The sequence below is a fragment of the Chiloscyllium punctatum genome, chromosome 5 (genome assembly GCF_047496795.1).
Source record: "Chiloscyllium punctatum isolate Juve2018m chromosome 5, sChiPun1.3, whole genome shotgun sequence".
NCBI lineage: Eukaryota > Metazoa > Chordata > Chondrichthyes > Orectolobiformes > Hemiscylliidae > Chiloscyllium > Chiloscyllium punctatum.
The window spans coordinates 27,444,443-27,463,617 of record NC_092743.1 but is presented as its reverse complement, the minus strand read 5'-3'; the positions used below and the strand labels follow the sequence as shown (position 1 = coordinate 27,463,617).

Below are 19,175 nucleotides of genomic sequence, written 5' to 3'. Positions count from 1 at the left end.
AATAGGTCAATGTAAAAGATGGTACTGGAGCAACTGTGAATGGAGTAGGGGGCAGTGGAGAGTGGGTAAGATTGGGATCGTGCTGACCGATGGCTGACAGTGACACACAGTATTTGTGAGCTCTTCTTGTCCTTTAGGTTCTTCAGCTTAAGTGTTTATATCCTTTGCTGACAGCTGCCATCAGTTCATTTAAAATATTGTCTGATGTGCACCTAAGAAACTGCCTGCAGTATGGTCAGGTGTCATAAATTTTTTGGAAGATAAGTGAAATAGATATTAGGCTCGATGGATTTACATAGCTTTTAGGATTGATACCCGTTTGAGGTAATTACTGATAACAATTACATCAATATGGCAAATGACGCAAAATGTAGGATCCTTGAGTCCCAGTTTCATTCTGAACAAAAATCATCAACTGCCTCATCCAAATACTAAAGCTAGGAATCCCAGTCTTTTCGCATAACTTTGGCCCAAGGTGACCTATTTTAGTGCTTTCTTATAATGAAAGTTTTGTTAATATGTGAAGTTTCATTCTTGCATTTCTGCAGCACTAGAAACAAAAGTTCTAATATATGTGATGACCAGTGTTAAAGCATCGAACATAGAACATAGACTTCCAGTTTGCATAACCTCGGGTTCTTTATTTCTGTCACAGGACTTTCAATGGAATTTGTCAGTACAAATAAACAAAACTTCCCGAAACTTACTTAGTACAAAAAAAAGGGTCTGATGGCTGACTAGCCTTTCAGCAGCTTTTTTGTGTAATCAGTTGATACAATTGACCTCACAGGCACATTTTAATGCTGACTTGTTTTAAACACAAACTTTCTCTATTCCCAAGTTTCAAAAGGTTGTCTGCTAGTGAATGGGCCCTTTGTTCCATGGCAAGAAATTACATTTTCTTCCAATTATATTTCCATTCCTGCCTCCTCATTGTTCACCCACTTCTTCCTTGAATATTTGCCATTTGTGAAATGGTTTTGATCAGCAGAGGTGTTAATTAAAGAAAAAGGAACATGAAGCAAAAAGCTGAAGGGATTGAGACAAAATAAAATTAAACAATGTTAAGTAAGCAACATTTCAAATCATGACTTAAGTTCTCCCCACTCCCTATTGGCTTAATATGAAAGATTACAGAATAAAACCAACCAATGTTCATAAAGCCTTCTTCTCAATGCATCTGTGGACAAAAAGCAGAGTAACATTTTAAATCCAGTGACCTTTCTTCAGACTTGAAATATTAACTCTGCTTTCTCTCTACAGATGCTACCAGTCCTGCTGAGTTTCTCCAAGAACCTCTGCTTTTATTTCAGATCTTCAGCATCCACTGTTCTTTGTCTTATTTTAATAAATTTCTGATGGTAAGTTTAGAATCTCTAGTTAGTTTTTTCAAGCTATTACAGCTGCTCTACTTAATAGCTGTCCTCTTATCACCAGTAGCTATTATCCTGAAACAAACTCAACTGTTGATGCAAAATACTTATATGTTGAGATGTTGAGTATCAAGAATATCTTGAAGGTGAGGACAGTGGGATTTTTCATGCTTACCTTTTCTCCTTTCAGGCCTATTGGTCCTATCTGTCCATGTGGACCTGGATCACCCTGGAAACCAGAAAGAACGCAAAGTTAAGGCTCTGATGATGATGATCAATGAGCACAACACCGCCCCACGCCCCTGACTACTTTCACTCAATAATGCACAGCTGGAGTGAAGTGAATTTTGTTAAGTAATTAACTGTGGCACTGATTTCACAATAGTAACATCCCCAAACAGAAAATGGTGATCAAGGTGAAATGAGATTTTATGAGTGTGAGACATTTAACTGGATATGAAGAGAGATTCTTACTATTCTCCAAATATTAGCATTATTATTCAATATCCATTTGAAGAGATACATAGTTTTATATCTCATCCAAAGATCAACCTGGACCAGAAACACTCCCACTGCAGTGCACGAGTGCTAATCTGGATAATGTAACTAAAACATTGGAGGACGGTGTCAGAAAAGAAGCAAAATGATGGCAACTGAATCAAACTGACTGGAGTGGGGTGCACTTCTTTTATGTTGAGATAGGTGTCCTCGAATCACAGTATCAAGGTGCCCACAACTGTGCAAAGAACTGCAGAGAAGGGGAGACACAGGATCTAAATTTTCATTATGTACACCTTGTAAAGGAATGGAAAGACTGAAGAAGGTAAAGATGTACAGAGATAGAACTCAAACTTACTGATGGGTAACAGACAAATGACTGCCTGTTATTTACTTTACTTCAATTGCTAATTAGAAATTTAGTCAAAACTTTCAAGAAGTATTGAATTGCTTGAAAAATATATAAAATTTGACCCATTTTATCACAATAGAATATAAAGGATGTAATCTCAATTATAAAAACATCCAGGTAAAATAAAGTGCACTCCTACACTGCATTTTCTTTTATTGTACACACCAAATATTTTCAGATCAGACTTGAAGAATCTGAGGATGCAAACCATTGTCAGGATTTTCCATGCCTTTATTACCAAATGGGGTTGAATTTCTTTGGAAATTTCATTATTTAAAATGGCTATTTCACAGATGAAGTGCATATATTCAGATCTATACCTTTTCGCCTTTGGCTCTTTCCACATCAGGTAGGCCAGGAAAACCAATAATTATTCCCTGAAATTAAAAAAGTGAGCACATTTTTGTCTCGAACTATCCACATTTTGAATCTATCTTTTCCTTTCCAAGAATCTCCAAGGTATGATTCTTTCCATCAACCTAGTTGGTTTCAGCTAGAGTAACACTTAGATATTAAAATATTCCTTAGTGATCCTTTTCTGGGACAGTGAGAGAGAACAGAGGGAAAAAAATATCACCCATAGTTTGACGCTAATGAGTGATCTCTGTTGGAACTCACATGATTAAAACCAGAATTCACATTTTATATTTTGAGTTTGTGTATTGCAATGGACCTAGTCAGTACAGTCAGTTCTTCTATAATGCAATGGCCGCATTCTTGTGCAACCCCATGTTATAGAAAAATCGCACTTTAGAAGCAGAGCTTAAAGTGTTGGTGATATAATCGTGTTACAGCCAACACAGGTCTTAAATGTTCATGCTTTAGAAGCAGCGTCTCTAATTCGTCAATCGCATTACAGCAAATATGCGTTGATGAAATGTATATTATAGCAGAACGACCTGTAATTATCATTATAACAGCTTGCTAGATCAAAACATCACACTTTCCACAAATTGTGATACATCTCAACTTCGGGCTCTTGTATAAAGTGGGAGATGGCAACCTGTTTTTGGTCTCTCCCCACTTGTATTTCCACATTTTCTGTTTATTTATTCCCGTTTTCCTTACCAGTTACAAAATCAGACCATGCTGGAGAAATTCAGCAATTCTGACAGCAGCTTGGGAGAGAGAAAACAAGTTTCAAATCCAATAGGATTTGTTCAGATCCTCTGGCCCAAAAGATTAAAGAATAATTGTAATTGGACTTAAAATGTTGACTCTATCTTTTCACTGTCTACCTGCTAAAATTCTCCAGCACTTTGCTTTTATTTCAGATTTCCAGCATTCATACTCTTTTGATTTTATTTTACCTTTAGCTGTTTGACCAGTTAAATTTGCAAAGCACTGATATTTGCACAACAGGGATGTGTGTCCAAAATACTTCTCTTTGTGATTATTGGCAAATTGTGCAAAGTTTGATTACTTTTAATTTATCTAAAAAGAGTCTGTTTGGACCAAAGTTCAATAAATCTTTTTGCAATTATTGCATACAGGAAAACATGTGGTATCTACTGCGATTTGACATGCTTAGTGTGAGATACAATGAATAACTCCATTTGTGAAGATGTTCATAAATTTTTTGTGAAGGAATTGCTATTAAATTGCCGAGTTTCCTGAACTGCTGAATCATTTTCCAGTGTTGGCAATCTTCTATTATTCAACTTTAAAGAAACCATGCATCCTGCAGAGAGCTGAAATTTGGTCAACTTTGAACATCTGACATTCCTGTCATAATGAATAAGTTTCAGTGCAGAATACAAATTCCTGCATAAAATCAAACTTAGAGCAGACAATTCAAGCTCTCTGCAATGAGATATTTTAGATTAGATTACTTACTTACAGTGTGTAAACAGGCCCTTTGGCCCAACAAGTCCACATCGACCCTCCGAAGAGCAACCCACCCAGACCCATTCCCCTACATTTACTTCTTCATCTAACACTACGGGCAATTTAGCATGGCCAATTCACTTAAACAGCACATGTTTGGACTGTGGGAGAAACCAGAGCACCTGGAAGAAACCCATGCAGACACGGGGAGAACGTACAAACTCCACACAGACAGTTGCCCGAGGCGGGAATTGAACCCGGGTCTCTGGTGTTGTGAGGCAGCAATGCCACCCTCTCATGAGTTGCATATTTACAGAACGGTAACAACACCTAGTAATAACAGGGAAGGGAGAAGAAATTGCTATTCCTTATCCTTCTGTTATCAACTAAATTCTTACACTATTATGAATCAATTATTCTGCTTGAAAAGCTATGTTTAGGCAACTAAATGGCAGCATCAATAATCCTGGTTAAAATGGATATAGTTAGGTTAACATCCCTCAAAAATATGTATGTAAATCATGTGTGATTGATATGAGGGACATAGTTTTTAATTTCCACTCATTGCAGTTGCTGGAGAAATCTCCTTGTTTTTCATAGAATCCCTACAATGTGGAAACAAGTCATTTGGCTCAAAAAGTCCACACTGACCCTCTGAAGAGTATCCCACCCAGACCCATTCCCCTACCCTATTACATTTCCTCTGACTAATACACCTAACCTACACATCCCTGAACACTATGGGCAATTTAGCATGGCCAATTCACCTAAACTGCATATCTTTCGACTGTGGGAGGAAACCAGAGCACCCGGAGGAAACCCACGCAGACACGGGGAGAATGTGCAAACTCCACAAAGCATTTGTCTGGAGGATTGGTTTCCTGAATTCATTTGACAAAACAAAATCCTTTGCATCAAGTTGCTAAATTTCAAACTCTGACCACATTCCTTCTTCTACCCCTAAACCTCCATTGCAAAGTTTACTGTGAAATAGCCTGTTGTAAGTCCCAAATATAGGAATGTGGAAATTTCTCAGAAAGAAAGGTTAAAATCTGACTGGTTTGCATTCCAGCGTCCTGATTATTTTATGATGTTGCAGATTTACCATCCTCAGGTATCCAGTGAGATACATGGTGTGGCCAGCCCTGACTCTCTTCAAACTTCAGCTTCAGTTGACTTGGCTGACAGTCTCAGTAGCAACCTTGTGCCAGGGTGAGAGTGAAGCCATTTTGGAAGCAGTATGGTGGGTATTCTTAAAGCCTGGTTCAACAGGCATAATGACAGTGTAGTCAAGCTATTGTTAGACTAACAGTGAAACCTGCACATAGAATAGCAACTCCTTTGCAAAAGACATGGGTAATTCTACAGCAGATAGCATCACACTCATCTACTCAGATTAGATTTTGAGCACTGATTTCTGATCTACTCAAAGGAAACATTCCAAGGGAAGTTCAAAGCAACTTAAAATTGCATGAAGACAACAAAAAAGAAATATTCAACATGCAAAATGTTCAAAGTATCAGTTTTAGAATCATGAAAAAAAAGCTTTCCAATTAAAGAAAGTCAGAAACAAAAATGGATGACCAAATGAAAAACTAGATCTGTGGGAGGACAGAAAGAAGGTAAAGCAAATAGATCAGTGTAAATACCAAGGATCAGAGAAATAGACCAAACAAGAATGGTTTGAAGAGAAGAGAAAGAAGCTGAACATAGAAGGGGGTAGATCAAAGTTAAAACATGGATTCAAGTACAATGAATCAAGTCATTAGGGAAATCACAGGAAAGTCTGGCAGATGCATCACAGGGAAGTACGGGGAAGTTATCATGGAAAATGACTCAAATACTTGAAAGACGGATCACATATTTCTAAGATGTTTTTGAGGAGAACAGACAAGGAAATTAAGAAAACAATATGGTCCAAAGATTATGAAAAGTGAAGTAAGAACAGCAATAAATAAGATGAAAACAAATGAATTCCCTTTCTGGAGAGTCATTTCTGCAGTTCAGGTTCCGTACCGTGATCATGTGAAAATCCCAATGCAGCTCACTGCATGGAGAGTACGAGGGAAAGTGAAATTTCTTTGCATCTGCAAGCCCCTGGGAATCAGAGATTTTTCAGGATTCTGCCTCAGTAGTTACACTGTAAAAATTAGAAGATTATACCTGCTCTAAATCTTGAGTGATTGCTAAACAGAGCACGCAATTTATTACTGTCCCTCTTTTTCCCTTCCCCAGTCTTACACACTTCTAACCAGCCACTCTGGACCAAATCCATCTTAACTGAATGCATATCCCCTCCAATATCTGAACAACCCAAAACTAGCCTCATTTTCTGTAACTCCTCCATCAAATCTTCACAAGAACCCAACATACCCCTGGCATACCAGTCTTTCAAACCTCCTATGCCAGAGCTAAGCACACTCACGCAACCCAACACACCCTAACATCAACACAACATGCCCCCTGACTCTCCTTTGGCTTTCTCTGACCATACTCGACACCCCTTCCCTTCCCCATCATCAACAAACACCAGCCTCCCACAATCCAACCTCAACAGGTGCAACACCTATCCCTAATCTGACTATTCAGCCTACTCTCAGGATTCACTCACTTACTTAATGATGTATGCCCTAATCTACTTGCTAGCCTGACCTCACCCACTTGGCACCCTACATCCTTCACCTGATGTAATAACACGCCAAGTATCCTACCCTACTAACCCACCTAGTCATCTATGATGCTAAACAAACTGGAACCCAATCTACAATATCAACTGGTACCCTACATCCCCAACCCACTAACCACCCTACCCCTTAATCTATCAATGACCAACACAATCTTACTCTCCTGGCACCATAACTGCACACACACCTGCCATCCTCTTCCAGCTGCTTTCCTAATCCACCTGACACTATTTCCCAACCTGCCATGTTACCTAACATATATCTTACAGGTTTAGCTTTTTACAGAAACTGTGGACATTTATACTGTAGTAAACATCATGGTTACTGCTGATAAAGGGGGTGTAGTTATCACACTGATCCACTCCACTGCTCGGTGTGATATTTCGAATTTTTCCTTTCTGTTTCATAACAGGATGGTCCTGTCCAATAAGTTGCAGGGCAGAACATATCAGAAGATAATTTTTTTTTAAAAGATCAATGATCTTGCTCAGACTTTCTGGGCCAATAATGTCAAAGAGCCAGATGAAACAATTAGCGTACAAATTAAAGGTTTAGAAGACATTAGAATGGATGAACTGACCCTCCTCTTCAGTGAAGTTTGACAGTAAATGGAGACTTAAATAAATGCATGGCCTTCTTAGAAAGCCGGGGTTTCACACTCACTCAGACTATGAAACACACTACCAAGATCCTTTTCAAGTAACAATGAAAAGGATAATTTGCACAGTATTGTCAGAAATTTCAGAATTTTAATCTTTAAGGCATACCTACTATGATCAGAAAGAGCTATAGAGATGAAAAAAGATGCATTCGTGAGTTTTATTGATTAAGATATTTAATAAAGCAAAGCATAAATCAAGTCAAGTTGCCATTGTCTTTCCAGGCCATAGGGCTGCTCTCTCATTACAGAGAGAGATGACTGAAGGTGATTTAACCTGAGAGTCACCTTGTCTCAGGTGAAGGGAGAGGTTGAGGAGGAGAGTCCTTCATGGTAACCTCAGCTGACAATGGAAATCAAAGTCATACTGCTTTGCAAATCAACCATCCAACCAACTGAACCAACCCCATAGTAAAGCATGAAGAACAGATGACTGTGTTAGAATCTCTTGACCTTGTTGCCCAAAATCTTAGTATAATAAGAAATCTTCATTGGAAACAAATGGAAATTTTTTTTATTTCAAAAATATATTTTATTCATAAAATAATTTGATGGTCTGTACATTTGGTCATGCCATACATATGTCAACATTTACATACACAGATCAGAGTTTATCATTGTTATATACAGATCTGTGCTTTTCTCAATCATTGCACATATATTTAGCTGAGGCATCAGCAGAGCCCAAAAATGTCCACATGGGCCCCCTGTTCTTCTTTAGGCAGGCAGATGTTACAAGGTGGTCTTTCCCCACCGCGCCTTGGCGGCAGCTGCCCCAAGCTTCAGCTCATCCCTCAACACGTCGTCTTGGACCTTGGAATGTGCCAGTCTGCAGCACTCAGTCGGGGTCAACTCCTTCAGCTGGAAGATCAACAGGTTTCAGACCGCCCAGAGAGCGTCCTTCACTGAGTTGATGAACCTCCAGGAGCAGTTAATGTTTGTCTCGGTGTGAGTCCCGGGGAACAGGCCGTAGAGCACGGAGTCCCACGTCACGGCGCTGCTCAGGACGAACCTCGACAAGCACCACTGCATTCCTCTCCAGACTTCCTCTGCAGAGGCACATTCCAGAAGGAGGTGCGTGACAGTCTCGTCCCCCCCGCAGCCGCTTCGAGGGCAGCGTGCGGTGCGGCAGAGAGTCTGGGCGTGCATGAAGAATCTCACAGGCAGAGCCCTTCTCACTACCAGCCAAGCCGTGTCTTGGTGCTTGTCGGAAAGTTCTGGCAATGAGGCATTCTGCCAAATGGCTTTGACAGTCTGCTCAGGGAACCGCTCGATAGGATTCGCCCTCTCCTTTTCCCGAAGGGTCTCAAGGACACTACGTGCTGACCACTTCCTGATGGACTTGTGGTCAAAGGTGTTTTTCCTCATAAATTTCTCCACGAAGGACAGGTGATACGGAATGGTCCAACTACTCGGAGCGGTCCGCGGCACCGAGGCCAGGCCCATCCTTCGTAACACCGGGGACAGGTAGAACCTCAGTACGTAGTGACACTTGGTGTTTGCGTACCGGGGATTCACGCACAGCTTGATGCAGCCACACACAAAGGTGGCCATCAGGGTGAGGGTGGCATTGGGCTTATTTTTTCCCCCATTGCACCGGTCTTTATATATTGTGTTTCTACGGACCCGGTCCATCTTTGATCTCCACATGAAGTGGAAAATGGCCCGGGTGACTGCGGCGGCACAGGTTCTGGGGATATGCCAGACCTGTGCCACATATAGCAATACTGAGAGTACCTCACACCTGATGACCAGGTTTTTTCCCACGATGGAGAGCGGCCGTTGCTCCCATCTGCCTAGTTTCTGTCTCATCTTCCTGATCTGCTCTTCCCAGGTCTTGGTGCACGCCCCAGCCCCCCCGAACCAAATACCCAGCACCTTCAGGTGGTCAGTCCTGACGGTGAAGGGGATAGAGGATTGGTCGGCCCAGTTCCTGAAGAGCATGGCTTCGCTCTTGCCTCGGTTTACCTTGGCCCCCGAGGCCCGTTCAAATTGGTCACAGAAGCACATGAGTCTGTGCACGGACAGCGGATCCGAGCAGAAAATGGCGACATCATCCATGTACAGGGAGGCCTTAACCTGTAAGTCCCCGCTGCCAGGAATAGTCACCCCTCTCAGGCTCGCATCCTTCCTGATGGATTCGGCAAATGGCTCTAAAAGTTGAGAATGGTCTAAGCAATTCTGTGAAGTTTCAAGGATGGATCAGATGGGGGTATGGTTTTGCCCCAGACTTATTTGATTTGTGTGGTGAAAACATCTTAGAGAGATTGAAGATCTTATCAGTTGAAGACAACAACCTTAATAACATAAGAAATACCAATGACACTATTCTTATTGCTTCATCTGAAAAGAAACTGCAAGAGATTTTGAAGAGAGTCGTGAATGAAAATGAGATGAAAAAGCTGGGCAAAATTATTGGAAAGCAGCATGTCTTGTACTGTTCAAAATGCAAGACCTCTGCTATCAACTTTGAAGAAGAAAAGCAAAACAGGTCAACAAATTTTGTCAGCAGGCAGATTGTTAACAAGGAATAAGGAATTAGAATGGGTAAAAATGCATTTTAAAAATAATTATGAATGAACATTAGCAACACAAAAATAACCATTAAAACAAAGCTGACTATCTGGCATGCTACATCAGAGTTTGTGTTCTTCAATTCATTCATAGGATGTGGACTTGATGGCAAGCCACCACATTATTGTGAATCTCGAATCACATATTGGACCAGACAAAGTAAGGATGTCAGATTTCCTTCTCTAATAAACATTAGTGAATCACAGTTTTTTTTTAAACGACAGGCAACACATGATCGGCATTAGGCTGGCTCTTTATTCCAAATGTTTATTAAATACAAAGTTCACCATGCCTTGATGGGATTTGAACCCATGTCCCTAATATATTAGCCTGACTCTCTGAATAACAAAGTTAGTAGCATTGCCATCATACGCTGTCTTCCTTAGGTCTGGCATGTGAAAGCAAATGTTGGGTAATCATCAAAACATGCAGGGAATAGGTGAAGTACAGAGTCATAGTTTCTCAGGAAAATAATGAAGCTATGTTGGAAAAATCACATAACCAACAAAGAGGTGCAAGCAAAGTCTGAAACCACAACAATGTCACTGGCTAAGTCTGGGAAGCGACTGTTGAAGTTTCGTGAACTCATGTAATAAGAACTCGTGATTTGTGAAGTCTGATGCCGCTGGGCAATATCTATGCTACAAGAGGCTGAGGTAGACAAAGAATGACCTTTCTGGAGAGCCTCACAATCTGTATGTATGTGCCACCAACAAAGATGATCCACACCTCGACAGCAATATGAACATGCAACTCCATGGTCATCAATGCTGTACCAAGGCATAGTATTGGAAGAGAGGGAAAGAGACAAAATACTGAACTAATTGCTATCCATGTTGGTTACCAGTATCTCAGAACATGATCTATGAGCATTGGCCACACATATTCCTCATCCACTGACACTGTCATCTGAAAATTGTGAGCCATTCAGGGTTCTCATGGCTCCTCTCTAACCTACTTGCAGGATGCTAAGGAAGTACAGAAACAAAAACAGAAATAGCTGGAGAAGCTTAGCCATTCTAGCAGCATGTGTGGAGAGAAAACAGAATTTACGTTTCGGGTCCAGTGACCCTTCTTCAGAACTGCTTAGGAAATGCAGGTTAATCAGCAACTAGCAACTGAAAGACTGTTTCAAGAGCACTTTATGCATTGGTTTGGATCAGGCTGCATTTCAGGACTACTTGCTTGCTTGTTTACCACATACTTTCTTAATGCCTATCTGTATGTTTGCAATATCTATGCCTTGCCTTGCCATGCTGTGGCATATCTGATAACATGTTGGCATCCCTCTTTTGTCATCTCTCTCAGGATCTGAAGGCTATCAGGGCTGCCACATTGCTCATTTGCACAGATACACAGACAGGCTTCTTATTGTGTTCATCGATTGGGATGCATCCAGCATTGGGGAAATCTTGTTACAGCATGCAGCGATCTCAATCTCACACCTACAACACGTGCCAGCTGTCTGAGTGGCAAATATTTGTTCAACCAAAAGGCCACATTGAATAATAGGTCAGGGCTAGTCCTCAGTCCAGTCAAAGGGTGGTGCTGTTGAGCAGGAAGCCAAGGATGTGTGTACAGTCCATGAGTTAGTGGGGGAAGCAGAGGCTTGTGTTGAAGTGGGGAAGAGAATGGTGATGGGGGGTAATTTAAAGGATAAAAGTGAGCACGCATAATGTCATAGTAGGCTGGAGGGGGTGATTCTGGCTGGAGCCACTATCTGCAGGAAGTTGGCGGGGGGGGAGGGGGGGGGGTGGGGAGGTGAGGTTGATCAAGAACATTGTGACATTGTTAAGGTGTTACACTATAGCCATCCATGACCCAGGGTTATGATCCATGGACATGTTATTGAAAATGAAGTGGGGTCAGAACACAAGGGATGTGATTCATGGATTCATACTTTGAGCATCATATCAAAGGGCTGAATTTTACCCCTTTTTGGTAATTTGTCTGATTTGAGCTTCACAAGGGTTTCCAAGCAAGAGCTCTTGACATATCTTACAAACTCACCTGATTAACCACCTATCGTGCCTCTATAGCATGCCTTTTTGGTAAAAAAATGAAGCAAAAGAGAAAGCATATAACGTGGCAAAGAGCAGTGGAAAACCAGAGATTGGAAGCTTGCAAAGACCAACAGAGGGCAACGGAAAAAGAAATGAGGAGGGAGAAGATTAAATATGGGGGTAAGTTCACCAGTAATATAAAGGAAGACTGTCAGAGTTTCTTTGGATATATGATGGACAAAAGATAGATGCAAGTGGACATTGGGCTGCAGGAAAATGACACTGGAGAGATATTAGTGGCGAACAAGGCTGAGGAACTGAATAATTACTTCACATCAGTCTTCACGGTGGAAGACATGAGTAATATCCCAAAAAATTAAGAGAATGAGGGGGCAGTGCTGAGTATGCTGGCTAACACCAAGGAGAAGGTGCTAGAAAAACTGAATGGCCTGAAGGTGGATGACTCACTTTGACCAGATGGACTATACTCCAGAGTTCTAAGGGAGTCAGCGGACGAGATAGCAGTGGCATTAGTGGTGATCTTCCAAGAATTGCTAGAATCAGGGAGGATCCCAGAAGGCTGGAAAATGTTTAAAAGGGAGTAAAGCAAAAGACAGAAAAATACAGACTGATTCGCTGAACATCAGTTGTGGGTAAGATCCTGGAATCCATTGTGAAGGATGAGATTTCTGGATACTTGGAAGTGTATGGTAAAATAGGGCAAAGTCAGCAAGGTTTCATCAAGGGGAGGTTATGCCTGACAAATACACTAGAATTCTTTGGGGAAGGAACAAGCAGATTAAACCAAGGAGGGCCAATGGATTCTATCTACCTAGACTTCAAGAAGGCCTTTGACAAGGTTGCATGCAGGATGCTACTGAGTAAGATAAGGGCCCATGGTGTCAGAAGCAAGGTGCGAGCATAGATAGAAGCTTGGCTGTCTGATAGAAAGAAGAGAGGAGGGATGAAAGGATCCTTTTCAGGATGGCAGCTGGTGTTCCACAAGGCTCAGTGTTGGGACCACGATCTTTCAAATTATGCACCAACAACATCTGGATGAAGGAACTGAGGACATTCTGGCTACATTTAGAGATGATACAAAAATAGGTAGAGGGACAGGTAGCATTGAGGGGGTGGAGAGGCTGCAGAAGGATATGGACAGGCTAGGAGAATGGGTAAAGAAGTGACAGATGGAATACATAGTGAGAAAGTATAAGGTCATGTACTTTGGTAGAAAGAATAGAGGCATGGACCTTTTTCTAAATAGGGAAAAGATTTATAAGTCTGAAGTACAAAGAGACTTGGGAGTTCTAGTCCAGGACTTTCAAGGTAAACTTGCAGGTTGAGTCAGTAGTTAGGAAGGCAAATGCAATGATGGCACTTATTTTGAGAGACTTGAATGTAAAAGCAGGGATGTACTTCTGAGGATCTATAAGGCTCTGGTCAGACCACACTTGGAGTAGTGTGTGCAGGGGGGATCTAATTGAACCATATAGAATACTGAATGGCCTGAACAGGGTAGATGCTGGAAAGGTGTTTCCGTTGGTAGGAGAGACTAGAACCCAAGGGCACAGCCTTAGAGTAAAGAGAAGACCCTTTAAAATGGAGATAAGGAGAAACTTCTTCAACCAGAGAGTGATGAATCTATAGAATTCATTGCTACAGAAGTCTGTGGAGGCCAGGTCATTGAATATATTTAAGACTGAGATAGATAGGTTCTGGAGTATCAAGGGGATCAAGGGTTACAGGGAGAAAGTAAGAGAATGGGTTGAGAAACGTATCAGAGTCGAGAGCGTGATGCTGGAAAAGGACAGCAGGTCAGGCAGTATCCAAGGAGCAGGAGAATCGACGTTTCGGACAGAAACCCTTCATCAGGAATCAGCCATTGCTGGTGAATCTAGCGGTGGCAGTAGATCCTGTGGTGGTAGTCTTCTTGGGCAGTTGCGGAGGTGGTCGGGTGGATGGCGATCTTGGTCAGCAGTGGCTGCGAGCCGTTTGGTGGCAGCGGGGATGGAGTGATATCATTAATCGCCCCGGCAGTCGTGGAAGGAGCGGTTGCATGGCTAATGGCATCTGGGCGGTTCCAGAGGCCAGGAGAAAATTCTGGAAGGAGAAGGGTTTATGCTCGAAACATAAACCATTCTCCTGTTCCTTAGATGCTGTCTGACCTGCTGTGCTTTTTCAGTACAACACTCTCGACTCTGACCTCCAGCATCTGTCGTCCTCACTATCTCCTCCTTGAGAAATTTACCAGTCATGACTGAATGGCGGAGCAGACTTGATGGACTGAAAGGCCTGATTTCTGCTTCTATGTCTTATGGTCTTATGATTCCTTTTAAATTTAACTTTATTTCGGACAGATGAGGGGCTGGTGAATAAAGATGGGGAGTCAGTTCACTCCCTCCTCACTGGTTGCTTAACATCTTGGGGTGTCCCACCTGGAACCATAATGAATTGGGGATCTCACCCAGGATCTGGTTAGAATACCATACTCCCTCTCACTGTGTGTCCACTGAGAGAGTGGACAATCAGTATGTGCCCTGAAGGCTGCAGATTATAAAAGTAATCCATGTACTTGCTACCACCAAAGAACAACTGGTTTTCATATTTCTTGCTGTAAAAAATGTTGTTGAAAGAAATCCCACAATGAGGAATGAAGGTCAAAAGGCTCTGTGTAGTTAAGATGCATAAATACCGATTCTGGCTTGTTTGTGTACATCTGAACAACAATTATCTGTTATTGTGTCTCAATGTGGTTAAAGTATGTGGCCCTGTCAAAAATATGAAGCGTGGAAATAGCCAGTTTTGGTTAGGACAGTTGATTGACAGAAATGAATCCTTCTTGTTACACATACTGTCAAAATGACAGCAACTGAGTCCAAATATCACAGAAGCACTTAAAAAGTGTTTGTTTTTTTTAAAATAAATTGTGGCAGAAGTGTTCAAACAATGACTTGTCCCTGACACACAGCCGTCATCTTCTGTGACAAATGGAACATCAGTTTCATCTTAAATATTATATATTATCCATTCATTGTTTAAGAATGTTTCTGGGTGTACTACCATCCTTTTTTGTGTAAGGGAAAGCATCCTCATGTCAGATTTGATACACCCACCCTTTACTTGCTGGAAAATATATGAATGCCTAATATTCCGGGAGATGCAATTGTGCAATTTGTACCTTCAGGTCCGAGGTTGTTTCAAACAAACATGGAAAATTATCATTGAACAGCAATTTTATCATCAATTTCTCACACTTCCAATTTGACAGAAATTTGTTTCTCATTTTAATCTGCATCCTGCTAACAACTAAAGGCAATCTACTGGGGATGGATTTTCTATGCATCAAAATGCTAAAGTATAAGGCAGAGGAAATTAGAGGATCTGAAAGATGTAAAACATTGGCCCTTCCAGAAAAGAAATTTAAAATGTTGCTAATGATCAACATGGAGGCCCACAGAGTTCCTGTACCCTCTCTGGCCATGTATTTGATGGGCGTGGGGAACATACAAAATAGGTTTGGACGGCTAGTCCACTGTATTTCCACCCTCAGAACACACTGAGTGGCTGGGCATCATAATTGGCAGTTGTCTTGTTAAGTGTAAATAAATAATTAAAATTCATTAGGCTTGGTAGCAAGGGGTCTATTGAGCTGAATAACAGGCTGCCTCTATCAAAAACAAGAGTGTGGTACTGGAAAAGCACAGCATGTCAGGCAGCATCTGAGGAGCAGGAGAATTGACATTTCGGGCATAAGACCTTCATCAGGAATGAGGCTTGTGGGCTGGGGATTGCTGAGAGATAAATGGGAGGGAGGGGGATGGGGTTCGGGGGAAAGTAGCTGAGAATGCAATAGATAGATGAAAGTGGGGGAGAATGTGATAGTTCGGACAGGAGGGTGGAGCTGATAGATGGGAAAGGTGATGGACAGGTCAGGAGGGCGGTGCAGAGTTGGTGACTTGGGACTGGGATAATGTAGGGGAATGGGAAATGAGGAAACTGTTGAAATCCACATTGATCTTGTGAGGTTGCAGGTTCCCAAGGTGGAATATGAGGTGTTCTTCCTCGAGGCCTCAGGTGGTAAAGGTTTGGCGATGGAGGAGGACCAGGATCTGCATGTCCCTTGATGGAGTGGGAGAGTGAGTTGATGTGTTCAGCAACGGGTCAGTGGGGTTGGCTGGTGTGGGTGTCCCAGAGATGTTCTCTGAAATGATTTGCAAGTAGGCGTCCAGTCTCCGTGATGTAGAGGAGACCATATCGGGTGCAATGGATACAGGAGATGACATTGGTGGAGGTACAGATAAATTTCTGTCGGATGTGTAAGGATCTTTTGTGGCATTGGAGAGAGGTGAGGGGAGTGGTGTGGGCGCGGGTTTTGCACTTCCTGCAGTGGCAGGGGAAGGTGCTGGAGTGGGGTGTGGGCTGGTGGGGGTGTGGACCTGACGAGGGCGTCGCGGAGAGAATTGTGTCTCCGGAACATTGATGGGGTGGGGAGGGAACTATATCTCTGGTGGTGGGGTCCGTTCGTTGGTGGTTGAGGTGGCTGAGGATGCTGCAACGTGTGCGGAGGCTCCTTCCAAGATCGCAATTTCCCTTCCCACGTGGTTGTCGATACAGTCATTCTGGCCTTGTTGTGTTGTGAGGGGTGGGGTTCAAGGGTGGTAGTGCGGGACGTGGAAGAGACGCGCTGGAGGGCAGCGTCAACCATGTGGGAAGGGAAATTGCAACCTTGGAAGGAGGCCATCTGGGATTTTCTAAGGTGGAATTGGTCATCCTGGGAACAGATGGGGCGGAGGAATCTTTACAGGAGGTAGAGTCTAGGTAGCTCTGGGAGTTGGTGGGCTTGTAGTAGATGTATGTGGTTAGTCAGTTGACGGAGATGGAGATGGAGAGGGAGGATTCCGAGATGGTCCAGGTGAATTTGAGGTCGAGGTGAAAGGTGTTGGAGAAGTCGATGAACTCATGGGAGCACAAAGTAGTGCTGATACAGTCATCGATATAGTGGAGGAACAGGTTGGGGAGTTGGTGCCAGTGTAACTGCAGAAGATGGACTGTTCCACGTACCTGACAAAAAGACAGGCATAGCTGGGTCCCATGCAGGTGCCCTTTGGATTGGTGGAAATGGGAGGATTGGAAGGGGAAGCTGTTAAGAGTGAACATCTCTGGGACACCCGCACCCACCAACCCCACCACCCCGTGGCTGAACACTTCAACTCCCCATCACAAGCCTCATTCCTGATGAAGGGCTCATGCCTGAAAAGTCGACTTTCTTGTTCCTCGGATGCTGTCTGACTTGTTGTGCTTTTCCAGCACCACACTCTCAATTCTGATCTCCAGCATCTGCAGTCCTCACTTTCTACTGCCTTTGTCAAAGTACAGTTGTTCTTCCATAAAGGATGTTAGTGAACCAGACAGATTTTTACAATAAAGAAAATCCTAATGGTACCATGGTTACCATTCCTGAGAGAAGCCTTTTAATTTCAGACTTCATCAATTGAATTTAAATTCCATGAGGTACTTTCCTCCTCCAAGTACTCTATCACTTTTGCAGGACAGAGGCACCACACAGCCAATGAAATATTTTTGAAACTGTTTAGATGAAGAAAAACTTAGAAGACAATTTTCACATAGAATGATCACACAAACAGTAAATCCAATGAAAACTCACGACTATTGGTTTTGGTCTCAGGGTGATTGCCGAACACCTCTTTTCAACTCTACAACCTTGAACCCTCCAATTGAACAGATACATTGGCCTTAGTATAATCAGACTTAAACAACACAGCCTGTGACAGTGCAGCAGTCTCTCAGCACATTCGTCCAGATATCTATGATCAAGTTTTAAAATTGGGATGAAACCACCACTTTCCAAGGCATGACTGCTACCAAATTGATGCTTAATCTTTAGTTATTCAGGTCCTATAGAGCAACACCAAAATGACTAGATTGATTAGAGTTATTAAAGATTTATTTATACATTTTATGAAGGAACATGGAGACATTAAGAGCATTCAGACAAGTCTGAGCATCATATATCAGGCCAGAATTATTTTCAATGTTAAAAACAGCTTGTAAGTGACGCCAGCCAGAACAACTCAGTCAGCATTGCTATTAGGAGTCCCAGTGTCAATTACTGTAAATATTTTAACTGGCTCCTGAAGAATTTGCATAATCCTAATTGATGAAGGGATGTTTAAATCTTCAAAGAATGATAAAAAGGTTGGTGCAGCAGTTTAATGTCATTGTCAATCAGTGTCCTACCACATCTCCCTACTCTCACACTCTTTCATTCCATGAAACTTCTCTGTGGTTTATTAATACTTTTCAGCTTAATGTAAGCTATCCTAGTGTCTATAATCAGAATAAATAGTGCACACTTGGCCCCATTAACAATAGTTTGCATTTCTAAAGCACTACTTCTGCTTCCTTTCCTGGTCTGTTTTTCCAGCGTTAGAGGTTGCTTACTATAATGTGCAGAACAGCAGCAATCTGACTGAGAACAGTATACAGTGAGTCTCTCAAGCCTAGGTCATCAGTGTATTCCTCCACAGCACTGAAACCTGAACAAAACATGCTTGGCAGGAGAAAAAGCTGAACAGTTCACACCTTCACTATCTCAGATCTTCTTCTGGCATCTCCTGGCATGACAAAGTCACTGAATTCAAAGGTTCTGAAACATGCTAATTCCATCGGTACATACACAGTGCAAAGCATCATCTTACAAGACAATAGAATACCAATGAATCTCAGAAGATATTCCGACAAATTGGTGGAATCGACAAGAATTCCTTATAATTTAGATATACTCCTTATTTGTGTCCAAGCCGTTTTGAATTTTCAACAAAGCAAACGTGACAAGGCAATGCTAAGGTTGGGCCCTGGTCAAACTCCAGAGTAACCGAAGGAAAAGACCAAGAGTAAAGCATTTCATGCTGTACTAGTTTGAAAGAAGACAGAGGTTATTCACATTTCAGAAGTGAACATGGAGTCAGACACTTTATAAACTAAAACTGATCTCATTTACATATGCATTTGTAGAGGCCCCCACTCAGTTCTCACTCTGGACAATTAGAGATGAACGATAAATACTGAGCTAGCCAACAACATGCACATCCCATGAATAAACAAAATAAAATAAAAAATAAT

The 19,175-nt window shown here is 42.0% G+C and overlaps 1 protein-coding gene across 1 annotated transcript in view; it reads right to left on the bottom strand.

The window, feature by feature from the left end:
• The window catches only part of col22a1 (collagen, type XXII, alpha 1), a 285,704-nt gene that overhangs the window by 149,866 nt on the left and 116,663 nt on the right, over nucleotides 1-19,175 (bottom strand). The window contains exons 13-14 of the mRNA XM_072569542.1: nucleotides 2,604-2,660; nucleotides 1,549-1,602 (exon numbers count right to left, since the gene is read on the bottom strand). Of these exons, the coding sequence (XP_072425643.1) occupies nucleotides 1,549-1,602; nucleotides 2,604-2,660 (111 nt within the window). The remainder of the gene's footprint in view (nucleotides 1-1,548; nucleotides 1,603-2,603; nucleotides 2,661-19,175) is intronic.